This window comes from Panthera uncia, assembly GCF_023721935.1.
Source record: "Panthera uncia isolate 11264 chromosome B3 unlocalized genomic scaffold, Puncia_PCG_1.0 HiC_scaffold_1, whole genome shotgun sequence".
In the NCBI taxonomy this organism is placed as follows: Eukaryota; Metazoa; Chordata; class Mammalia; order Carnivora; family Felidae; genus Panthera; species Panthera uncia.
This window is the reverse complement of record NW_026057582.1, coordinates 27,828,570-27,851,956: the sequence shown is the minus strand read 5'-3', so window position 1 is coordinate 27,851,956 and position 23,387 is coordinate 27,828,570. Positions and strand designations below refer to the sequence as shown.

At 44.7% G+C, this 23,387-nt stretch overlaps 2 protein-coding genes across 5 annotated transcripts in view; one reads left to right on the top strand and one right to left on the bottom strand.

Moving 5' to 3' along the window:
- HEATR4 (HEAT repeat containing 4) overlaps positions 1-23,387 on the bottom strand; it is a 44,890-nt gene that overhangs the window by 4,198 nt on the left and 17,305 nt on the right. For 3 of the 4 annotated variants that reach the window (XR_007453404.1, XM_049611382.1, XM_049611381.1), the window contains exons 7-16: positions 22,892-23,071; positions 21,046-21,206; positions 20,295-20,399; positions 17,850-17,968; positions 16,775-16,955; positions 15,965-16,034; positions 14,972-15,161; positions 14,220-14,298; positions 13,352-13,511; positions 11,864-11,922 (exon numbers count right to left, since the gene is read on the bottom strand). Coding sequence is in view for 3 of the 4 variants with exons in the window: in XM_049611382.1 (XP_049467339.1) it covers positions 11,864-11,922; positions 13,352-13,511; positions 14,220-14,298; positions 14,972-15,161; positions 15,965-16,034; positions 16,775-16,955; positions 17,850-17,968; positions 20,295-20,399; positions 21,046-21,206; positions 22,892-23,071 (1,304 nt within the window). In the remaining variant the exon portion in view is untranslated. Of the gene's footprint in view, positions 1-11,863; positions 11,923-13,038; positions 13,512-14,219; positions 14,299-14,971; positions 15,162-15,964; positions 16,035-16,774; positions 16,956-17,849; positions 17,969-20,294; positions 20,400-21,045; positions 21,207-22,891; positions 23,072-23,387 lie in introns of those variants that run through there. The other variant, XM_049611380.1, reaches the window with a different exon arrangement.
- Positions 9,652-12,718, top strand: RIOX1 (ribosomal oxygenase 1). Its single transcript, XM_049611383.1, has 2 exons — positions 9,652-12,141; positions 12,590-12,718. The coding sequence occupies exon 1, from the start codon at positions 9,706-9,708 to the stop codon at positions 11,716-11,718; it is 2,013 nt and encodes a 670-aa protein (XP_049467340.1). The 5' UTR covers positions 9,652-9,705; the 3' UTR covers positions 11,719-12,141; positions 12,590-12,718.

Genomic DNA, 23,387 nt, shown 5'->3' with positions numbered 1-23,387 from the left:
GCTTCCGGTGCCTGGGTGGTTCAGTTGGTTAAGCGTCCGACTTCAGCTCATGTCATGATCTCACGGTTCAATCATCATCTCATGGGAAAGTAGCCACAGGCAGTTTATAATGAATGAGTGTGGCTGTGTTCAATATAAGCTTACATGTGGGCACTGAAATTTGAGTTTTGTATACATTTATGTTGCAAAATATTATTCTTCATTTAACATTCAAAATTATAAAAATCATTCCTACTCCATGGAGTGTTTAAACACCAGAGACAGGCTGGATTTGGTCTGAGGGCCACAATTTATTGACCCCTGAATTATAGTAATTTAGTAAGTCTTAAAAACTAGAAGTCAGTAGTCTCAAAGTTAGACTGCAATCTGTCTCACATTGGACGAAGCAAAGGCTTATTCCTTGAGGCCTTAACCAAAGTAAATCAGAAATATATGACGTAAAACATGAAAGTTCTTCTATTGCCCGTAATCCCATTCCCAGAGAATGGGATTCTTCAGTTTGGTATATATCTTTCCTGATATTCACCTGTGCAAACACATATACATATGCACACAACATATATGGTTCTAAAGAAACCATATATAGGGGCGCCTGGATGGTTCAGTCAGTTAAGCGTCCGACTTCGGCTCGGGTCATGATCTCACGGTTCCTGGGTTCAAGCCCTGCATCGGGCTCTGTGCTAACAGCTCAGAGCCTGGAGCCTGTTTCAGATTCTGTGTCTCCCTCTCTCTCTGCCCCTCCCCCACTCACGCTCTGTCTCTCTCTGTCTCAAAAATAAATAAACATTAAAAAAAATTAAAAAAATAAAGAAACCATATATAAATGTATGAATTGTGTTTTTTTAACAAAAAATAAGACAACATATATATTGTTTGGCGATTTGATTTTCCAATTTACAATATATTTTAAACATCCTTCCTTGTCATTCTTGTTAACAATTGCCTATCAACAGGCATTTGCATCATTTCCAATTTTGAAATTATAAGCAATGAACATCTGTATGTGTGTATCTTTGTACACATGGGTGAATATTTCATTTATTTTTTTTTATGTTAAAGGTTTATATTAATTAATTTATTTTTTAAAGTTTATTTATTTATTTTGAGAGAGAGAGTGTACTTGCATGCAAGTCGGGGAGGGGAAGAGAGAGAGGGAGAGAGAGAGAATCTTAAGCAGGCTCCCCACATTGGGTTTGATCTCATGACCATGCGATCATGACCTGAGCCCAAATCAAGAGTTGGATGCTTAACTGACTGAGCCACCCAGGCACCCCATCACATGGGTGAATATTTTTAATTTTTTTTTAACATTTATTCATCTTTGGGAGACAAAGAGAGAGCATGAGTAGGGGAAGAGCAGAGAAATCTGAAGCAGACTCCAGGCTCTGAGCTGTCAGCACAGAGCCCAACGCGGGGCTCAAACCCATGAATCATGAGGTCATGACCTGAGCCGAAGTCAGATGCTCAACTGAGCCACCCGGGTGCCCCACAGGTGAATATTTTAAAGGATAGATTTCTAAAAGTAGAATAATTCAGTCAAAGACTTCAATTTTTTATATTGGTGAAGTCATCCGAAAGTTTATACTAGAGTTTCTCCATCTTGATTCTATTGACATTTGGGTTGAATAATTCTTCACTCTACGGCTGTACCATACATTGTAGAGTGTTGATTAGCATCTCTGGTCTCTGCCCATTATATGCCAGTAGCAACTTCCTGCTGTGACAACCAAAAAATGTCTCTAGACAATGCCAAATGTCCCCTGAGGGCAAAATCACTTTGGGTTGAGAATCACCGCCCTGGACATTTGTTTTCTTTTATTTTCCTTTTATTTCTCTTTTTCCCTATTCCCCTTCCAACAACTTCTCATATGATCCTTCCTTCATGAAGGAAAAGTACTTAAAGGAACTTGTGATTCAGTATATATCACCTGTGAGATAATAGAAAAAATATATGTTAGTCTCCTCCACCACCCATTCCTGGCACAGAGCTCCTGAAGCTCCCATAATTTCTTAATAATAAGAGTACTAGGAGCATCTTTTGTTCTCATATTTGTCTTTGACCCCTTCCCTGACACGGGGCTCTTAAAACCTTTGTAAATTCTTAAGTGATAAAGAGAAAGTGGAGCATATTTTGGTCTATTGAGATAACCCTGGGTGGGCTTCTGGGTGGGAGCTGGTCACCAGAAAGACCAAGCCATGATTAGAAGCTTGGGATTTTCAGCCCATTCCTCAACCTTTAGAGAAGGTAAAGGGGCTAGAAACCAATAAGTAATACTTAATTATGCCTGTGGGGGGAAGCCTCCATAAACTCCCAATAGTGTGGAGTTCAAAGAATTTCTGGTTGGTGAACACATTCACACCAGGAGTGTGACACACACCCCAACTCCATAAGAACAAAACCTGCTTTCAGAACCCTCCCAGACCTCCCTCTATGTAGCTTGGTCTGGCTGTTCATTCACTTGTCTCCTTCATCGTATCCTTAATAAACTGGTAAACATGTTTCCCTGAGTTTTGTGAACTACTCTAAGAAATTAATTGAAACCAAGGAGGCGGTTGTGGGAACCTCAGATTTGTAGTCAAATTGGACAGAAACTGAGGGTAACCTGGAGACCTATTACTTGTGATTGGCATCTGAAGTAAGGCAGGAGCAGCCTTGAGGGCCCAAGCCCTCTTAACCTGTGGAATTGGACACTATCTCCAGGTAGATAGGGTTAGAATTGAGTTAAATTGTAGGACCCCAAGCTGGTGTTGCAGAGAATTGCTTGTTGTGAAGAAAAACCTTCATGCATCTGGGGACCAGAAGTGTCCGAGTGAAGTGTTGTGAATGTTTTGTATGTGAAGGGTAAAGGAGACACATAAGAAAGACACAAGAGGAGGAAAGAACTGGCTTTTCCATATACAAGAGGGAAAAACTGATGTTGTTCTAAGATATCACCCCTCTGTTATTGAGAAAAGGAAACTGAAGGGACTCCATGAAAAAAAGCTGATTTAAAAAAACATTTTAATGTTTATTTTTTTTGAGAGAGAGAGAGAGAGAGAGAGAAAGAGAGCAAGTGAGGGAGGGGCAGAGAGAGAGGGAGACACAGAATCCAAAGAGGGTCCAGGCTCTGAGCTGTTAGCACAGAGCCCGATTCGGGGCTTGAACTCACAAACTGTGAGATTATGACCCGAGCCAAAGTTGGATACTTAACTGACTGAGTAACCCAGGTGCCCCCCAAAAGCTGTTTTTTAACTCCTTTTCCTGCTTCTATTCTTGCTAGGACCTGCACTCCCACCCTGCATCAGGGCTTATGGTACAAACAATGTATGCCCTCCTTGTAAAGGTCAAGGACTTAATGAGTTCTTTGGAGTCTTGCGGCACAATAGATGATATCTAAGAAGTGACTTCGTGGGGTGGTCACAAGGTTTTCCAAGAACACTGACTCCAGACACCACTAACTCCTGACACCGAGACCCCTGGCTCCAGGGACATAAGTGTCCTTATGGAGGACACCTGAGCACTGGCCTTGTTTGACCGGTTCATGGATGCCTGAGAGGATAGTACATCAGACCATCATCCCCAAACCCCAGATTGGGAGCAAAGACAAGACTCATTCTTCTTTCCTTTTTTTTTTTTTTAATTTTTTTTTTTAATGTGTATTCATCTTTGAGAGAGAGAGAGAGAGAGAGAGAGACAGAATGTGAGTGGGTAAGAGGCAGAGAGACAGGGAGACACAGAATGTGAAGCAGTCTCCAGGCTCTGAGCTGTCAGCACAGAGCCTGATGTGCGGCTTGAACCCACGAACTGTGAAATCAAGACCTGAGCTGAAGTCGGACGCTTAACTGACTGAGCCACCCAGGTGCCCCTCATTCTTCTTCCCTTTTGGAATCTCCCAGATGCTCTGTCTGCATCAGCACTCTCTCTATATCTTCAATAAACTCTGATCTCACTTCCTGCTGGCTTGAGTTTGATTTCTATCCTGCATAAAGCCAAGGATCCTCTTGGCTGGTCCTGCAAGACCCCCTCTGGGTCCTCAAACCCAGACAGCTTGTATCACTATGGGCTGAATTGTATGCCCCTCCCAACAAAATTCATATGTTAAAGTCCTAACCTCTAGTACCTCAGGATATGATATTTGGAGATAGTCTTTAAAGGGGTAACTAAGTTAAAAGGAGATCATTAAAGTAGACCCTAATCTAATATGACTGGTGTCCTTTACAAGACAAGGTGCCTTTCACAAGACAAGGAACAAGGTCACAGAAACCAGCTCCGTCAATACACTGACCTCAGACTTCTAGTCTCCAGAACTATGAGAAAATAAACTTCTTTTGTTTAAGCCATCAAGTCTGTAGTACTTTGTTATGACAGACCTAGCAAACTAATACACCTTCCAGTGTATTTGAATTTTATTTATTTATTTTTTTGTTTATTTAGTTTGAGAGAGAGCAAGTGCAAACACTCAAGTGGGAGAGAGGGAGAGGGTGAGGGAGACAGAATCCCAAGCAGGCTCCATGCCATCAGCACAGAGCCCGATGTGGGGCCCGAACTCACAAACTATGAGATCATGACCTGAGTCAAAATCAAGAGTCAGCCACTTAACTGACTGAGCCACCCAGGTGCCCTAACTTAACTTGTTTTCTATAGCAACTTCTCCGATAAGCAGTTATTAATTTCTATAATCTGAATGTCAAGTTCCTTTGATTTTCAAAAAATTTTTAAGCTTATTTATTTATTTTTGAGAGAGAGGGAGAGAGAGAGAGAGGCAGAGCAAGTGGGGGAGGGGCAGAGAGAGAGGGACAGCAAGGATCCCAAGCAGGGCCTGCACTGTCAGCACAGAGCCCAACGAGGGGCTCAAACTCACGAACTTCGAGATCATGACCTGAGCCGAAATCAGGAATTGGACTCTTAACCAACTGAGCCATGCAGGGGCATCTCTCTTTTTTGAAAGAGAATTCTATTGATTCAAAAAAACCAGAAAAGCAAGACAAAAAATGACTGGAGATCGCAAAAAATGAGATGAGTTTGGGAAAGTAAAGTTTGTTGCTTAAAAAACACTGTATTTTTAACTGCACAAGGATGTTGTAACAGCACTCTAGCTGATCTTAAGAGTTAACTAGCTTCAAGTTAACACACTCCTTGCTTGCTGGAGATGAAGGACCTTCATCTGTAACAGAACCAATTTGCTTTCTTTGAGATTTGCTGGCCACTGGTCTTGTGGAATAGAGGACCACAACGTTCCCAGACCACAGAAGCCAGCAAGTCTGTTTGAAGTCCCCTTAGCTTTCTGATTAGCTCAGATACCTCTTAGCAACATGTTTTTCATTTTTAAGGTCACACAAATGACTTTACTGACCTCTCTTTGCACATATGTAGACCTTGTCCTCCTTTGCAGAAAGAACAGACTATTCTTGCACAACCCTTGGGTACCAAGGAACCAGAACTTGTTGCACAACCTCTGAGTAGTACCAAGATGACTGAGGCTGGCATCATGGAGTCTGCAGCGGGCGCCTGCTGGCTCATGATCTTTCGCTCGCAAACGCGCGTGCGCGCGCACACACACACACACACACACACACACACACACACAATTCTGGAACAGGCAGAAACCTGGGAGTTCTCCTTTGGACAAGAGTCTGCCTTCTCCCTAGATGGCCAGACTCCTGAATAAAGCTCATATTCCTTTTCAGTCAAAACTTATCTATCGTCTTTTGAGTATTCGCCTTTCAAGTGACCGGCAGCTGAACTTGTGTTTCATTAACAGTATGCTTTATGTGGAAAACCCAGAACATACAAAAAACCAAAGAAGATAAAAATCACCTGAATCCCACTATACAAAGGTAATCACGTTTAAAAAAAATTTTTTTTTTTAATGTTTATTTATTTTTGAGAGAGACAGAGAGTAATCAGGGTAGGGGCAGAAAAAGAGGGAGCCACAGAATCTGAAGCAGGCTCCAGGTTCTGAGCTGTCAGCACAGAGCCCAACGCGGAACTCAAATTCACAGACCATGAGATCATGACCTGAGCTGAAGTGGGACACTCAACCGACTGAGCCACCTAGGCGCCCCCAAAGGTAATCACTGTTACATATTGTGGTGCAAAGACACCAAAACTTTCTTTAGTAGCATGTTTTCTTTGAAATAAACAACAGGCCCCAATGGAGTCACTTTTGCTAAACCCCATCAAGACTCAACATTTAAACCTAACTGCACTTCCAGCCTCTCCCAACAGTGGAACTTTAAACCAATCAGTCTGGAATTTCCAGATCTGCACCACTAAGGTAATCCGTATGATAAGACCCTTTGTCTTCCCCTATGGGAAGGTAACCTCCACTGAAATATCCCATTCTTTTCACTTCTTTGTCCCACCCTCTTTCTGCCTATAAAATGCCTGCCATTTTGTACAACTTGGAGCTCCTTTCTACTTGCTGGATGGGATGCTTCCTAATTCATAAATTTGTTGAATAAAGCCAATTAGATCTGAAAACTTACTCAAATGTTGCTTTTTAACAGTATGTATGCATATATGGATAGGTAGATATACACATACACATCACACATACATAAATGACCCCCCCCCATGGGATCCTACTGCAATGCTTGTTGTGTCTGCTTCTTTTCCCACCCAATGATACATTAAGAACATTATTCCATGTCATTCAATTATATTTCTGAAGATGGTTATTAACATCTGCTTTTATAGTGAGAACTAAGTAGCATTACAGGAAAAGTGATGAAATTTTTAAAAAGTCAGGCTCCAAAAGATGTCTCTCAGTCACAAGGGAAACTAGAAGACAGATAGCAACAACATTCTTTGCGGAAATCACAAAATGTTGAAAAAGCAAAGGATGAGGTCACAGGACACACTGAGAGGAGATGTTTGTACCGGATGTGGAAAATATAAATTTAGAGCTCTCCTCTAGCTGAATTTCTTTCCAAGCTTTGTGAGCCCAGAAGCACAGCCCATCCCCCTAGTTCACTGCAGGATGTATCCCTAGTCTACTGAAAACTATTCCCTTTGAAAAGGTAGTTAAATCTCCCAGTGACAAACTAAACTACCTTCTTCAACATTTCCCCAGGGATCTGATATTTTGGCCTTGCCAGCACACACAACCTGTGTGTCAATTAAGAAGAGGGATCCCCTTCCTGCTGTCCCTTCTTCGGTACACTGAAGCCCTAAACTAGACACAGGACTTGGGAGGATATGATACTGCCCCCCTGCCACCCGCCCCAGCTCATACTTTGACCCTTGGTCTAATAACTGCAGAGTAGTTCCTTACACAATGGCCTTGTCTGATATGGTCCCTGTAGATTTACTTAAACTTCCATGGAACATATGCAAAAATAATCTTAATCTCCCCATCCCAGCTGTCACTTTGCCCAATTCAAGAACTTCCTGTCTTATCCCACTCCAAGTTCCTCCAAACCAGGCCAAGGGCACACAAGCCATGTTATAGGGCTTTGCTCCATAATAATAAATTATTATTATAGCTACCATTTTTTAAGTGTTTAGTTCTGTACCAGACCCTGTGCTAAATGCCTTATATGCATTATTTTATCTTCACAACTCAATGAAGAAGTAAGTTTAATTATTATTCCCATTTTACAGATAAGATTGCTGAGACCTGAGAGAGTAACTTGACTGGGCTAATAATGCCACAGATACTAATGAGTGACAAGGAATCAATTCTGGTTGGTCTGTTTCCCACAAACATTTCCCGTGCACCTCTTGTATGAAAGGCAGTTTGCTAAAAGCAAGAGAAAAAGGCATAAGAAAGACCTTTCCTTGAAATCCCACCATCTTTGAAAGAGTTTACAGTTTAGGAAGTTTAGGAAGGAATATGACAAGCACACGATACACCAATACAAGGCACAAAGTGCTAAGCTCGTGCGAAAGGGTCAAAGTTCTCTTAGAGAGATGGGAGAGCCTTTGGGGAGGAGATGGAATATGAAATGGGCTTTAATAAGGGTTTTCGCAAGAGATGTTTGGAGGACAGCATTTGGGGGAAACAGCATGAGTAAAGGTATGGAGAACATAGGCAAGGGACAATAAATAGTTTAACTTACAGAAGTAGAGCTTGGGAGAGTTGTGGCTGATAAAGCTGTAGCATTACATGACTTCAGTACCTAGCTAAGGAACTTGGATTGGTGGATGGAATACCAGATGGGTTTTGAGTGGGGTGATGGCAAGTCTGGGTATACAAACCTGAGAAAATTAATGTTGTAGCTACCTGTGTTATAAATTAGCACAGGGAGAGATCAAAGATAGAGATCAGTTGGGAGGCTACTTGTAATAGACCAGGAATTCTTGGTCTCAGCACTATTGACTTTTGGGTCAAATAATTATCTGGGTGTGTGTGGGGGGGGGCGGGGTGTTCTTTGCACTTTAGATGATTAGCAGCATCTCTGGCCTCTATTCACTATATAACATTCCACCCCACCCCCAATTGAGGCAAAATCGCCCCAATTGTGGGCCACTGTAATAGACCATATTACAGGCAGAAATTTTAAAAGGTGGATGTGACACATGGGCAAGGGTAAAACCTAAAAGCTTTGGTAAGTGTTTGGAGTCCAGAGGACTGGGGATCAAATAGAACCAGTGAAAAGGCCCTATAGGCCATGTAGTCTAACATACTCCTAGTTGCTTGCAACACTAAACTCTTTAGAAGGGCAATTTGGTAAACCCTTTTGAAGGTAGTTTGGTAAAACCTTCTAACAATAACAAAAACTATCTTGCCTTTTGGCCCATCAATTCAATTCCTGGAAATTTATCTTAAATGATTCAAATGAAGACACAGAATCTTTGTGTACAAAGCAATAACACTTACATGGAATAGTGACCATGCCGTTCTCAACAATTGCACCCTCATACCTACCACATTGTACAGTGCCTGCTAAATGAGAGGCTCAGATTTAAGAAGTCAATTTAAGATTCAGATGTGTGATCCAAAACTCCGGAGAAGTCGTAGCTAATGAAACAAAATCCCAGATGGGGTGAAAAAGGCAGATATCAAGAATCCAAGTATAAAAGCTCATAACTTTCTTTTTTAACTTCTTTCTCATATCATAGAGAGGGAAATGACTGGAATTTTGTCTATCCGTGCTTTTTTTTTTTTTTTTTCTAATTTGAGGTTGTGTCAAGGAGGGATTTGAACTCACAACCCCTAGATCAAGTCATATGCTCTACCAAATGAGTCAGCCAGGCTCCCCCCACCCTCCACAGTTACTGAGATTGTGTATTGGCCAAAGGAGGAGGGAAGTTATGGCGTAAATCAATGACGTCATCTGCTCAGAAAGACGACCCGGTGCGCCCCCCATCCCCACTCCGGTTTGAACTTTGCCTGAGGAATCTCGCTCTTTGCCCGAGGACATTCCTTGAAAATAAGAATTTCGAGACTTCCCGTGCAAAGTTGCTGGGAAACACGCTGTTCGGGAATGAGGACGTCCTGGGGCACACTCCAATATACAGAGATTAAAGAGTTCCCGGCAATTTGGTTTTTAAATTGCCCTGCAAACGTGAAATCCTTGCTGATCTGGCAGCTACTCCGCTATGGTGGTGAGAGACAGACTACCAGCCGGGCGAGAGGGAGGCGCCGGGCGGAAGAATGGCAGGCGTGGCCAATCCGGAGGCGGCTGGAGGCCGCGCCCCTTCCCAGAGTGCCCCGCAGCCGCTCCCGGCGAGATCTCTTTTCTAGCCAGCCCTGGCCCGGCTCAGAAGGTGCTCCCACCATGGATGGGCTTCGGGCTAGCGCAGGGCTGTTGAGGCGCGGGCGGTTGAGACGCCGGCGCCAGCCGCAGCCACACAGCGGGTCGGTCCTGGCCCTGCCCTTAAGGCCCAGGAAGATCCGAAGGCAGCTGAGGAGAAGCGTGGCGTCCCGCATGGCCGCACTGAGGGCCCAGACACTGCCGAGCGAGGACTCGGAGGACTCGAGGGTGGAGTCGACGGTCGACGATCTTGGAGACCCGCTGGCTGGTGGGGCAGCGACCATCCCGGATGCGGCCCGGCGAGAGCCGTACGGTCACCTGGGGCCTGCAGAGCTGCTGGAGGCCTCGCCCGCGTCCCGCTCCCTGCAGACCCCCCGCGCGCTGGTGGAGGCGCAGACCCCGCCGACCCCGCCGGCCCGCCTGGTGGAGGCGCAGACCCCGCCGGCCCGCCTGGTGGAGGCGCCCGCCCTGCCCGCGCGCCTAGTGCCGGCTCCCGCGCCTCCCGCGCGCCTGGTGGAGGTGCCCGCTGCGCCGGCGCGCGTGGTGGAGACCTCGGCGCTGCTGTGCCCTGCCCAGCACTTGGCGGCCGCCCCGCCCTCCGTGGCCCCCGCAACGCTGTCGGGGCCGCAGGTGGATAGCACCGGCGGGGAGTTGGCCTGGGACTCGCCGCTGCAGCGCGTCCTGGCGGAGCTGAACCGCATCCCCAGCAGCCGGCGGCGGGCCGCGCGCCTCTTTGAGTGGCTCATCTCGCCCATGCCGCCCGACCATTTCTACCGGCGCCTGTGGGAGCGGGAGGCGGTGCTGGTGCGGCGGCAGGACCACGCCTACTATCAGGGGCTTTTCTCCACCGCAGACTTGGACTCCATGCTGCGCCACGAGGAGGTGCAGTTCGGGCAGCACCTGGATGCTGCTCGGTACGTCAACGGGCGGCGCGAGACCCTGAACCCCCCCGGCCGCGCGCTGCCTGCCGCCGCCTGGGCCCTGTACCAGGCCGGCTGCTCCCTGCGCCTCCTCTGTCCGCAGGCTTTCTCGACCACAGTGTGGCAGTTTTTGGCCGTGCTCCAAGAGCAGTTTGGTAGCATGGCAGGCTCCAACGTTTACCTCACGCCCCCCAATTCGCAGGGCTTTGCCCCCCACTACGACGACATCGAGGCTTTTGTGCTGCAGCTGGAAGGTAGGAAACTCTGGCGTGTGTACCGACCCCGGGTACCGACCGAGGAGCTGGCCCTGACATCCAGTCCCAACTTCAGCCAGGACGACCTCGGTGAGCCGGTGCTGCAGACTGTGCTGGAACCTGGAGATTTGCTCTACTTTCCTCGGGGCTTCATTCACCAAGCCGAATGCCAGGATGGAGTGCACTCTCTGCACCTCACCTTGTCCACGTACCAGCGCAATACCTGGGGCGACTTCCTGGAGGCCGTCCTGCCCCTGGCAGTGCAGGCTGCCATGGAAGAAAATGTGGAGTTCCGAAGGGGTCTTCCCCGAGATTTCATGGATTACATGGGGGCCCAGCACTCAGATTCCAAGGATCCACGAAGAACCGCTTTTATGGAGAAGGTGCGAGTCTTGGTTGCCCGCTTGGGACACTTTGCCCCTGTCGATGCTGTGGCTGACCAGCGAGCCAAAGACTTCATCCACGACTCTCTGCCCCCTGTGCTGACTGATAGGGAGAGGGCACTAAGTGTTTATGGGCTCCCAATTCGCTGGGAGGCTGGAGAACCTGTTAACGTGGGGGCCCAGTTGACAACAGAAACCGAAGTGCACATGCTTCAGGATGGGATAGCTCGGCTGGTGGGTGAGGGAGGCCATTTGTTTCTCTATTATACAGTGGAGAACTCCCGTGTTTATCATCTGGAAGAGCCTAAGTGCTTGGAGATATACCCACAGCAAGCTGATGCCATGGAACTTTTGCTCCGCTCCTACCCAGAGTTTGTGAGAGTAGGGGACTTGCCCTGTGACACGGTGGAGGACCAGCTTTCCTTAGCGACCATGTTATATGACAAGGGGCTGCTGCTCACCAAGATGCCTCTAACCTGAACTAGTTTCTTCGTGATTGTTGGAAGCGAGACAGTGGTGATTCTCTCTTAGCCACCATTACCATCTTTTTGGCAGGGGGGTGGGGTAGGAGGGACTCATGTTCTTACCTTGATAACCATTTACCTTTATGACTGCTCACATTTACCTTTATGACTGCTTTAATGTCACAAATTTCAGATGGTTTTCCAGGAATCACCACTTCATCTAGGCACAAAAGTAAAAGCAGAAGTTGGAGGTGGAAAGGAGCAATTTTTGCAGAAGTAACTTTGATCCCTGATCATTTCAGAGCACCAGCTTCATCACCCTCAGGCTTCAGCGTACTGTGTAGCACTTGCTGTGTCATTCTGCTTGAGACATTAGAAGTTTTTATTTGGAATTTGCATCCTTCATTTGAGTTCTCTTCAGTTTGGGGGGAGGGTTGGGGTCAGTATCTTGTTTGCTACTGTGAGTTTGTATGAATGTTAGAAAAGTTATTAATTAAAGTGCCAAAGAATGTTTCTCCTTTTAAAGGCTAGATTATTATGAAGGAATTGGGTTGGGGGGTGGGAGATAGGAAAAATCTATAATGACTGATGTGAAAGGTAACTTGGGGTGGTTGTAGGATTCAGGCCAATTCTATAACTTTGGGGGTAATTTATTCATTTTAATCATGCTACTTGAACCCCAAACAGCACAATCCTATTGGAAAAGTTAAGAGTGCATTATGTTTTTGCTCCGTGCTTGCTTGCATCAGTGGCTGGCATTGCTCCCCAAGGGACAGCTTGTCACCTAGTTGTGCTATCATAGGCCTCAGTCAACCAACTTATAGCAAGCTGGCCATGAAGGGAGGCTGGTGTTCAAGTTACTTTCCACTCTCATTTTTTTCTGGCAGTTGGAAGAATCTTCCCCAAACCTGGAAAGTGAATATTTTCATGGTTGGTGGAAAAGAGCCTGGTGTACCAGAGAGAGCACTGGACTTGGAACCAGAAGACCTGGGTTTGGGGTGGTGGCTGGTAGGCAGCTGGCTGAATGATCTGAGGCTGCCGCTACACCTGGGCACACAGATTTTGTAAGTATATTTTGGTACAGCTTGATGTCTGCACTTCATTTAGGTTGTGTCTGGAACTTTCAGAGCCTATCACCATATCTGATAGGTGCAGTTATATATAAGGTTGAGAACTTTCTGAGGTCTTTTTTTTTAAGTTGGGAAAGCATGGATGTACATAAAATAAAAATGATAGCTCTCTCTCCAGTTCTACTTTCCAGAGGTAACTACTATTAAAAGTTAAACTCACAAGGCTTTGTTTGGATGCTTAATCGAACATACGGTAGTTTGTTTGTTTGTTTTTTGGTTTGTTTTATACTCTTGTTTTTCTAATCTGTCAGTTTTGGACCTAACTTTTCAAATCAGTTCAGTTAGAACTACCTCTTTTTTTCTTTTTTTTTTTTTTAAGTGACAAAATAGCAAATAAAAACCAGGGGACAGACAGAAAAAAAAAAATAAAAGGACTAAAAGGATGGCAGCTAAGAAGGAAAGGTAGTAACCTTTCCTGACTCATCCTACCAGGCTCAAAACTAAACTCCCCAAACACCAGATCCCAGAAAAGGCTTGTTAAAGGAGTCACGTGATAGTACTCACCCCTAGGGAACCTACCCTGAAAAGTTTGTTGTAGAAAAGTATGGAGTTTCAATGGCTTATGCCCTTCCTTGGGCTGCCAGTAGACACGTTTTGCTTCCTCCTTCATTTTTCCTATGGCCCTCTCCATCCTGAATATTTTCTGTGTCAGCAAGTCCTTTTGGCTTAGTGTTTGAATCTAGATCAGAAGAAATGATGTTGAAAAAAACAATTGTATTAGGCTGCAAATCATCAAAAAGCATTAATAAAGTAATGTATTGTGCCTGTTGGTGTTAGGTGGTGGTACAATGCCTCAGAGCATTCTCTTCTGATGTTGGTTTTACACTTGTTAATGAGAAATTTACTTTAGCTTTTTGGGCATGATGAAAGGAACCTAAGAAATGCTTGCTTGATGTGAAGCTGGTTTTGTGAATTATATGAAGGAAGAATCTTACATTTTTAAAGTCTTTGTCCCTGTTTCTTCATCTCCTCTAACAACTCTGAAAAATTAGAACCACCTGTTGAACTAGAATGTTCTTTGGTAAAAGCCCAGATTAGGAGGTTAAAAAGGAAAAGGAAAATCTAGGGGTCTAGCTCTAGCCACTCATTCCATCTCTAGGTCTACTTGTAAAAAACAACTTGGGTTTAGTTGATGGTGGGCAGAAAATGGGAGGGGAAGGAAATATATTTCAGAAACAACAACCCTGATTTTGAGGGCTACTTGATAGGCTGATGCGGTGATTGTTTTTATTTTTTATTTTTTTTTAATAATAGGGTTTTATACTCTGATCTTGCATAGATGTTTTTGTATCTTCAGAAAATATGTATCTGAGGGGTTGTAGAAAGTATTTCTGTGATGGTGAAAGGGTCTGAGGAACTCTTGAAAACATAGCTTGCACTTAACTACCCTGTTCTTGATCTCCTGAAACATTTCTTGGTTTCCTTCGTTTTCTAAGTTGAGTATCTTCATGGCCTGGTGAATTTCCCTGAAAGATAAGAGGTACTTCTTAGATTGTTCTTATCCTCGTATCGGTGGAAAATACAGGAGTAGGAATCAGACAAGAATCCTAAATTCCAATCTTCACTGCATTTTGCTGAGCCTTATCTGCAAAACTGGTATGGTGCTTATAGGGATGTTGGTGTAGTTTCTAGGAGGATATATTCGAAGATACTAATGGTACCATTTATTGAACACCTTAATGGTGGGTACTAAACATGTCATCTCTTTAATTATTACCACAGACCCATAAGGCAGATTTATAATCTGCATTTGGTAATGAAAAAACAGTCTCAGAAAGTTTAAGTAACTTACCCATGTTCACATTGCTAGTATATACCTGAGCCTGGGATTCAGACCCTGGTCTTTTTGACTCTAAAGCCTGTCATCACAGTAGGTACTTGATAAATGTTAGCTGGATAAATGAATAACTTAAAACCACCTGGAATGGAGAACAGGTATGTGAACTTCATGACCTATCTAATTTAGGCCAGTTTTTCTGTTACCCACTTAGATAGGTAGGTAGGTAGGTGGATGGCACAGGTGAGCCTGTGCTTTTACAGCCATTAGACAGCCTAGAAACGCAGGGATGTATTGTGTTAACAAGGATGGGAGAGTGGGCAGTATAAGAGGTCACGGCAGGAGTCAGGTTCAGAGCTTACTTTAGAACAGCCTCATGGTTCTCTAGGAGCAGCACATCTAGGAAGGTGTCCCTGACCCGGTCCCCTTGGAGGTTGAGGGCTAGGATGCTACGGCAAGCTTCTAGTCGTACACCTGGTGACTCTTCATAGTGGATGGCCCAGAGCAGGAGGTCTGTCAGCTGGGGACTCACTTGGCCAATCTGACCCAAAGCTGCAGACATTAGAGGGCAGTATGTATGTTCCACTGTCACTTAAGAGGGAGTTGGCTATATCCTAACATCCAGAAACGGCCTTATTAATAAATAGTAATAACACATAGACAGCTACCTGCTAAATTAAGTATTGCAAATCTTTAAGTATTTTGTTGGTATCTTTTTCTGGATGACAATTATCATTAGAATTTTAGGGATGGGTTAAAGTAGGACATTGTCTCCAAAGGATTCCTGTGGGGATGGGGAGGGAGGATCCATCCCATCTTTACCCATTACAATATGAAAATAAACTAATTTACTTATTTATCTAGGGATGAGATAATGGGGCGGATAACTCAGAACATTGGCCTCATCAAGTCAAGATGATGGGGAAAGGACACACAATTACTTTACAGGTTTACCTTGGGCAAAGATTGTCCAAGAGAGAAGCAATGCCAAAGATCCTTAAAAAGGAACACTGGGAAAATTTGAGGGCAGGGTTTTAAGTCTGCAGCAGTCTTGAATCTGGTCTTTTACAGAGTCCTATAGTGGATACCTACTTAGAACTTAGTCCTAATTCTATTGGCAGGGACTGTCTTGTCAGCCCTTTGCCTTAACAAGTTTGACAGAGATCTAGACTTGGGATCTTTAACTGAAAATTAAAAAGAAGAAAATAGTCTTTAATTTCTCAGGCAAGAACTTCTGAGAAGGTGTAATCATCCCTTCAGCTACACCTTATCCCCTTCCTAGAGAGATTCTGGGGATCTTACTAGCATTTGGGAGGCTATTTGAAGTTGAAGAGCTGGGGCCACTCCTGTCATACCTTGAATGGCAAAGGCCTTGATTTTCCAGTAAGGATCTCTCTCTATCAGGTTCAAAAGGCATTCAAGGACCTGGGATGAATAAAAGGGCAGTGTTGAGTGGAGAGGACCAGAGGAAAAGTGAACCAGAGACAGGGACCCCTCTTATCTCTAAAATGTGCTATAATTGGGCACCTGGGTGGCTCAAGTTCAGTGTCTGACTCTTGCTTTCAGCCCAGGTCATGATCCCAGGGTCATGGGATCGAGCCCCACATCGGGTATGCACTGAGTGTGGAGCCTGTGTGAGATTCTCTCTCTCCCTCTGCCCCTCCCCCTTGCTCACATGCACACGCTTTCTCTCGCAAATAAAAAATGCTCTACAACTGAAAAATGGGCTTCTGTCAATTCTAGTGACAAATGAGCTAGAGGCTGAAGCACTGGTCTACACACACAGTGCAGTAGCTGAATTATCGCTTATCTAGATTTTCCTCCACTCACAGTTCTGTGGTCATATAGGCTTCTTTAGAACACCTTGAATCAGGTTTCCCCCTAATAATTAGGGATTATAACTCCATTCACTGGAGTTGATCATAAAGCCCATAACTGAGGTGAGAACAGGATTCAGGGATGTGCTCAAGAGTTAAGTCTGGGCTGGCTGGGAGCAAAATGTGGTTCTGATTGATGTGGCCAGTCTACCCCCTAACCTTCCAGTTTCTGATCTTTCGTTCTGTGTCCCCACAGAATGGTGAGTGTAGTATGCACAACAAGGGAAGCTCAGGTAATGCACTCTTCAGGTTAATCAGGTAAGATGGCAACATGTTTCTTTGACTCACCATCTTATCACGGATCTGCAGGGCACCTGCTGCCAAACAGGCTGCCCGCCGAACTACCATGAAGTCATCAGAGAAGCAATTCAGGAAACTTGGGAGAAGCTTGGCGGTCATGAGCTTGAGCCCACCAATAAGGGAGAGAGCTTCCACACGCTCCTGGATATTTCCTTGACTCAGCTTGACTCTATAAAGCATAAGTGCTTTTATTTTCTCTCCTTAAACTTTTGGCATCCCCACCACCAATGCCCTCAAGATAAAATCCAACCTCTGTAGGGTCTCCATTATCCATTCCCACCCTTTCCTAGTCAGCCTTATGCCTGTGAGGTTGAAGTTTCACTGGGTAGAGACCTCCATTATTTACTTGGACCCCTATTACTAGCATATGCTAGGCACTAAACTATGTTGAATGACTGAATAAAGGAAACTTTCATGTACCTCTTGTTACAGTCTAGTTCTCTCCACTGCCCTCACACATGCCATCCTCATTTTGTGCATTTGGCTCCCAGCCTGGAAATGTCTTCCCTTCTCTTTGCCTATGTAGTCTTTTTTTAAAGTGGTTATTTATCTTTGAGAGAAACAGAGCAGGGGACGGGCAGAGAGAGGGGGAGGCAGAGGATATGAAGCAGGCTCTGTGCTGACAGCAGAGAGCCTGATATGGGGCTCGAACTCATGAACAGCGAGATCATGGCCTGAGCTAAGTCAGACACTTAACTGACTGAGCCACTCAGGCGTCCCTGCCTGTGTAGTTTTCTTATCCATCCTCTCTGAAAGCTGACCTTACTAAGCATTTGTAAATTATGCCTGGCCTCTACAATCAGAATCATGTCATGCTTTTGAACCCTCAAACATCCAAAACAGTGCTTAACACCTAGTGGGCACTCAATTAATGATTCTTTCCTTAGGCACATTGTTAGTGTCCATAGGGACTGGTAATTTTTGTTTTTAAGATAATCCTGCAGTGGGACCTAATACAATGCCAAGCATACAAAGCAACTCAGCAGATGCTGGCTGACTGGATCCCAGGCTTCCTAAACACAAGAATAGAAAAGTTACTGTGTGCGTGTTAACTAGGTCTTACCTGATTGTGTCGTGCACCTCTTTCCCAAGGCTCATTTGCCCCAGAGCTCGGGCCGCTGCACGTCTCACTTCCTTATTCCAGTCACTCAGCATCAGCTGAATCAACTTATGTTTCATATCCTATAAAGAGGTATAATTTAGGTATAAAATAGCTGCCATTTATTGAATGTCAGTTTTGTGCTTGGCTCTGTGCCAGGTGTTTTTACCCATCACTTAATCCTCCCAAACAATCCAGTGAGGCAGATTACCATTTGCAGATGACAAAATAGTCTTAGGTTTACTTGCCCAAGGTTAACCTGTTGAATGCTAGAACCTGGACTCAGACCCAGTTTGCTAAGCTTAGGCTCTAAACCACTATGTTGGGGTCAATGTAATCTGTACTTGAAGGACTTAAAATGTGATGGTGATACATTAATAGGGTGACCAACTCATTCCACTGTGCCTGGGATTTTTCCAGGTTTAGTACTAAAAGTCCTGTGTTCTGGACAAAGCAGGACAGTTGACCTGTATATGTTACTATATCTATATATTAGTACTTCATTCAAAAGGGAAGAGACAGGGGCACCTGGGTGCCTTCAGTTGGTTAAGCATCCGACTCTTGATTTTGATTTCGGCTCAGGTCATGATCTCACAGTTGTGAGGCCCTGAGCTGGGTGTGGAGCCTGCTTAGGATTCTCCCTCCCCCCCACATGACCTCTGCCTGCCTGCCCCTCTCTCCCTCCTTCTGTCTCTCTCTCTCCCCACTCCCTTCCTGACCTCCTCCCTCCCCCTCTCAAAAAAAGGAAGGGAAGAGACAAAGATTACTACAGTTGTAGTTCATGATTGTGTAAATGTGCCCAAGCTATTCTCCCTATTTGAAACCTCTCTTTTAGGATTTAGCTCAAAAAGTATCTCTGAACTCTCCTCTGCCCTCTGCAAGCATAGGAAATCCTGTAATGCTTTACAGTTGCTTCTGTTGTAGATATTTATAACATTTATCAAGAAAAGACATGATATTTTTGCATCCCCAGTGCTGGCATAGTGGCTAGCATGTAGGACGTGGTCAGAAACTGCTTGCTTACTGAATGAGTGAGGGACCAATACACATAGTGCCTTTCTTCATTCCAGCAATCTGACGTGAAGCGCTCATTTTTATCTGGTCAGTCCCCTGCCTGCTCTGCATGCCTTTTTTACTTTTAGTTGGCAATCTTGAGTGCCAAGTTCTAAGGAGGTGAATGTGCAAATGAGTCAGATTTAAAATGCAGATTCTGACTGAGTTTGCCTGAAGTGACATTTTGCCCTTCTAACAAGCCCAGGTCATGCCTGTGCTGCTGGTCAGGACTTTAGAGGAAGGGTACATGGCAGCTGGGGCAGAATTAACCCAGACTAAAACATTTTCAGGTGATTTTACTGAATTCTACCAGGTTTTGGGCTTTCCACTCAACATGTGAGGGTCCAAGGGTGGAAGGTGTTCACTTCTCATGGGTATGGCAGTGTTCTGGGCCATTTTGGAAGTGCTCAGTGTTATAAGGAAAAGATACAGTGCCACACAGGAAGAAGGGGATATCCCCATTTGGATAGCTGAAGATGTTTTCAAAAATAATGGCAAGAAGCAGGTCAAGTGAAAGCCCAAATGATGGTCAGGGTTTACCTTGCCTGGAAGCCCCTCTTCAGTTCTGTCCAAGTCTAGTCCATCTGTCCCACACTCCTTCCCAGAACTTAAACTGATAGATTCAGCCTACAATAATGTCTCTCTGAAAAATTTTAAGAGTGTATCTTACATTTATCACTTGTTCTTGAATCATTTGTGTGTTTAGTCTTATTTTAAGAGAGAAAGCAAGTGAGGAGGGACAGAGAGAGAGAGTGAGCATCCCAAGCAGGCTCCACACGGCTAGTACAGAGCCTGATGCGGGGCTTGAACCCACAAACTGTGAGATCATGACCTGAACGGAAACCAAAAGTCAGACGCTTAACTGACTCAGCCACCCAGGCGCCACAGTAGTGACTATGTTTTATACCTTCTTTATGTGCTGAACACTCAGAGCCAACATAGACACTAGTATGGTTGGGTTGTTGGGTAGTTTAAGTCCATACTTCTCAAACTATTCGCTGAAGGACCAGTGGGGGGGGGGGGGGGGGAGGTGTCACTGACTGATACTTAATGGTAGATTAATGTTAAGGCAATGTAAAAGTACTATAAAAGTTTCTAAATTCTCCTAGGTTGTTTTTTTGTTTTTTTTGCTTATTTGTGGGTAGATTACAGTTTGTGGTTTGCTACCAAGCTAAGGAGCAGGTGGCTTGAGTCAGACATGGTGGCATATGAAGATAATCCTGGGTTAAGGACTAAGGTAGCAGTGTGAAGACAAAGACCTGCTTGGTAAGAATGGGATACTAAGCAGCAAAACATGGAAGGGCTCCCAGCCTCCTTTTGCTTAGACTTTCTGTCGTGGAAACACAGCAGGCTTACCAAACTGACATTTCCACTGATCCGCCCAAGAGCCTGGCAGGCCACAATCCGGTCCTTCCACTGGTGGCTGTTCAGCTCCACAGCAAGCATGGTGTGTATCAGGGTCTGAGGAATGGAAGACTTATGTGGATACTTATGATAACTTTGAGAGATGCTGGAGCCTTGAAGAAGTTCTATCCTAACATGGCATTCAGCATAATTAATGTCACAATTACATGAGATGCCCATCCCTCCAAAAAGGAAAGAGTAGTTTATAAGATACAGGGTACTTTTCTATCTGAGCCCCCTGACTTCTGGAATCATAAATCTGAGAACAAAATAGAGATTTAGTAACTTGAACAGAGACTCCTGGGGCCTTCTCTTTAACTATCTTTACTCTTAAAGTGATTTGTATATGCCTCAGTCTTTGTGAGTTTCACATCTCTACTGAAAGTAAACACACTTGTGGGCCTGTGCAGTTTTCAATTCTAAACTTGTAGCAGAAGCAAATCCTACATATCACAACTCTTCTTGCAAACACAGAAACCATCTGCAACCTACTTTTCTCACCTTTCTCTCAGGTTGCAGGTGTCCCTATTCCTTGTATACACACCTGCATACCCCAGTTCACCCACACGCTTTTTCCAGCTTTATGTGGGAGATCGTCTTATTCAACCACCTGCATTTTCGATTCCTTACACGTGCTGACCTCAAAGACTCAATTGTTCCCCACAACTTGGTTTCTTTCTTTGACCCTGTAATGGACACATACTGTCTCCCCACTGAGATGGCTCAGGAGCATATAAGACTGTTGCTCAGTGTCCTTATTCTTCTTGTTAAACAGCTGCTGGAGGATCCTCTTAATCACGGGGTATGTGGCAGCACCTTCCAGAGCCAGGCACTGAGCTGCAGCCCAGCTGTCCACGCTGTTACCTGTCAGGTGGGGTAAAAAAATGGTGATCTGCTCTCCCACAGAGTGAACAGTCAGTCTTCAGCATTGGTACTCAAGGCTGTTGCCTGCTTGGTATCTCACTTCCTTGTGCCCCTCCCTGTGTAGAAGTCAACGCCTATATTTAAATGGATCACATCAAGGTTTTCAATATAGACTGAAAATCTTAACCTGAAAAGTCAAATCCTAAAAGGCTTTTACTGGGTAACAGCAACAAGGCTCTTACGACCTGGGTAAGAGATACAATTATTCATTCCACTAGAGATTGGGAAGGCTAGAGTGGAGGCTTTCTTAAGACGATGAATTAGGTTTTTGAAGGTCTATATGCAGAAGGCCAAACCAGTCAGCCAGTTGTCCTTGTCTGCTCAGGCCCCCAGGAAAGGAAGAAACACACTTTTTCAGACAGGGGTCAGCCCCCTTGGGCAAATCACCTGACAACTTTTTGCTTTGTTATGTGGACAATGCCTGTAAGTTAATGTAGAGAATGGAAGCATGATGTGTTTGAACAGGGGTGATTTTTTTCTTTTAATTTTTAGAAAGTATTCTTTAGTATTTACATCTTTTCAATTAAAAGTAAATCTGTGGGGGCGTCTGGGTGGCTCAGTCAGTTAAGTGACTGACTTTGGCTCAGGTCATCATCTCACAGTTGGGTTTGAGCCCCACATCGGGCTCTGTGCTTACAGCTCAGAACCTGGAGCCTGCTTCAGATTCTGTGTTTCCCTGTCTCTCTCTCTCTCTCTCTCTCTCTCTCTCTCTCTCAAGAATAAACATTAAAAAAAAAAAAAAAAAAAGTTAAATCTGTGGTGGGGTGCCTGAGTGGCTCAGTTGGTTAAGCATCTGACTTCGGCTCAGGTCATGATCTTGCAGTTTGTGAGTTCAAGCCCCACGTTGGGCTCTGTGCCGACAGCTCACAGCCTGGAGCCTGCTTTGGAGTCTATGTTTCCCTCTCTCTCTGCCCTTCTCCTGCTCATGCTCTCTGTCTCAAAAAATAAATAAACATGAAAAAAATTTAAAAAAATAAAAGGAAATCTGTGGTGAGGCTCCCAACTGGCTCAGTCCAAAGAGCATGTGACTCTTGATCTCGGAGTCCTGAGTTTGAGCCCTATGCTAGGTGTAGAGATTATATACATACATACATAAACACACAAACACAAACTTTTTTCCTTTTTTTTTTTTTTTTAAGTTTATTTATTTTGACAGAGTGTGAAGTGGGGACCGGGGGTGGGAGGGGGGAGGGGATTGAGAGAGAAAGAGAGTCCCAAGCAGGCTCCATGCTGTCAGCAAAGAGCCCAACGCAGGGCTTGATCCCACAACCCTAGGATTGTGACCTGAACCAAAATCAATAGTCAGATGCTTAACTGACTGAGCCACCCAGGTGCCCCTAAACACAAACTTCTTTAAAAAGTAAATTTGTATGAAAGGGGACATGGTTTCTAGGCAAATGCATCCATGAAATATTTAGGTACCACTAGGTGGCAATGTACCCATTTTGGAAAAGTACCCTAGGAATAGCTATCTCTGGATGTTCATAAACATAAACCCAAACACTCTAATACAGTAGACATCACAAAGCATGACATTGGAGAAGAAAGGATCAGGAAAAGCTGATGGTGAGATGTCCTGTCTTTACCCCATATACCCAGGTCAGAAGTGACAAGGAGTTACTCACCCTTTAAAAGGGCAGTCTGCATGATGTCCCGGGCAAGGGGATTGTGTGACTGTATGGCATATTGGCATACTGCTGCTGCCATCCGCACATTGGCATTTTTATCACAAAGAGCAGCTTCCAGGGCAGGCTGTAGAACCTCTGGCAAGTCCTTGATAGATGGGGCCTTCACGGTCTCTTTGTCTATGATCAAGAGAGACCCAGGTAAGAAGTGCTAGCCACGTTGATTTTCCCTGAAACACAGCTTCCTTCCCATAGCCACACAGTGGTCGGCCTCAGTCTCAGTTGCAGATGCTTACTGCTACTTAATAAGAGTTTAGCTGAGCCCCTGCAATGGGCAGGCTTTTATGGCTCACTTCTGTGCTGGGTATGCCAGTTCCCAATCCTTTATCATCTGGCCTCTAAAGAGTTGGATTCAAGCTGCAGAAGGTTTCTAGCCAGACGATGGTGACCTTCACCATTAGTTTTAGTGATGAAAATCAACCTATTTACCACGTAT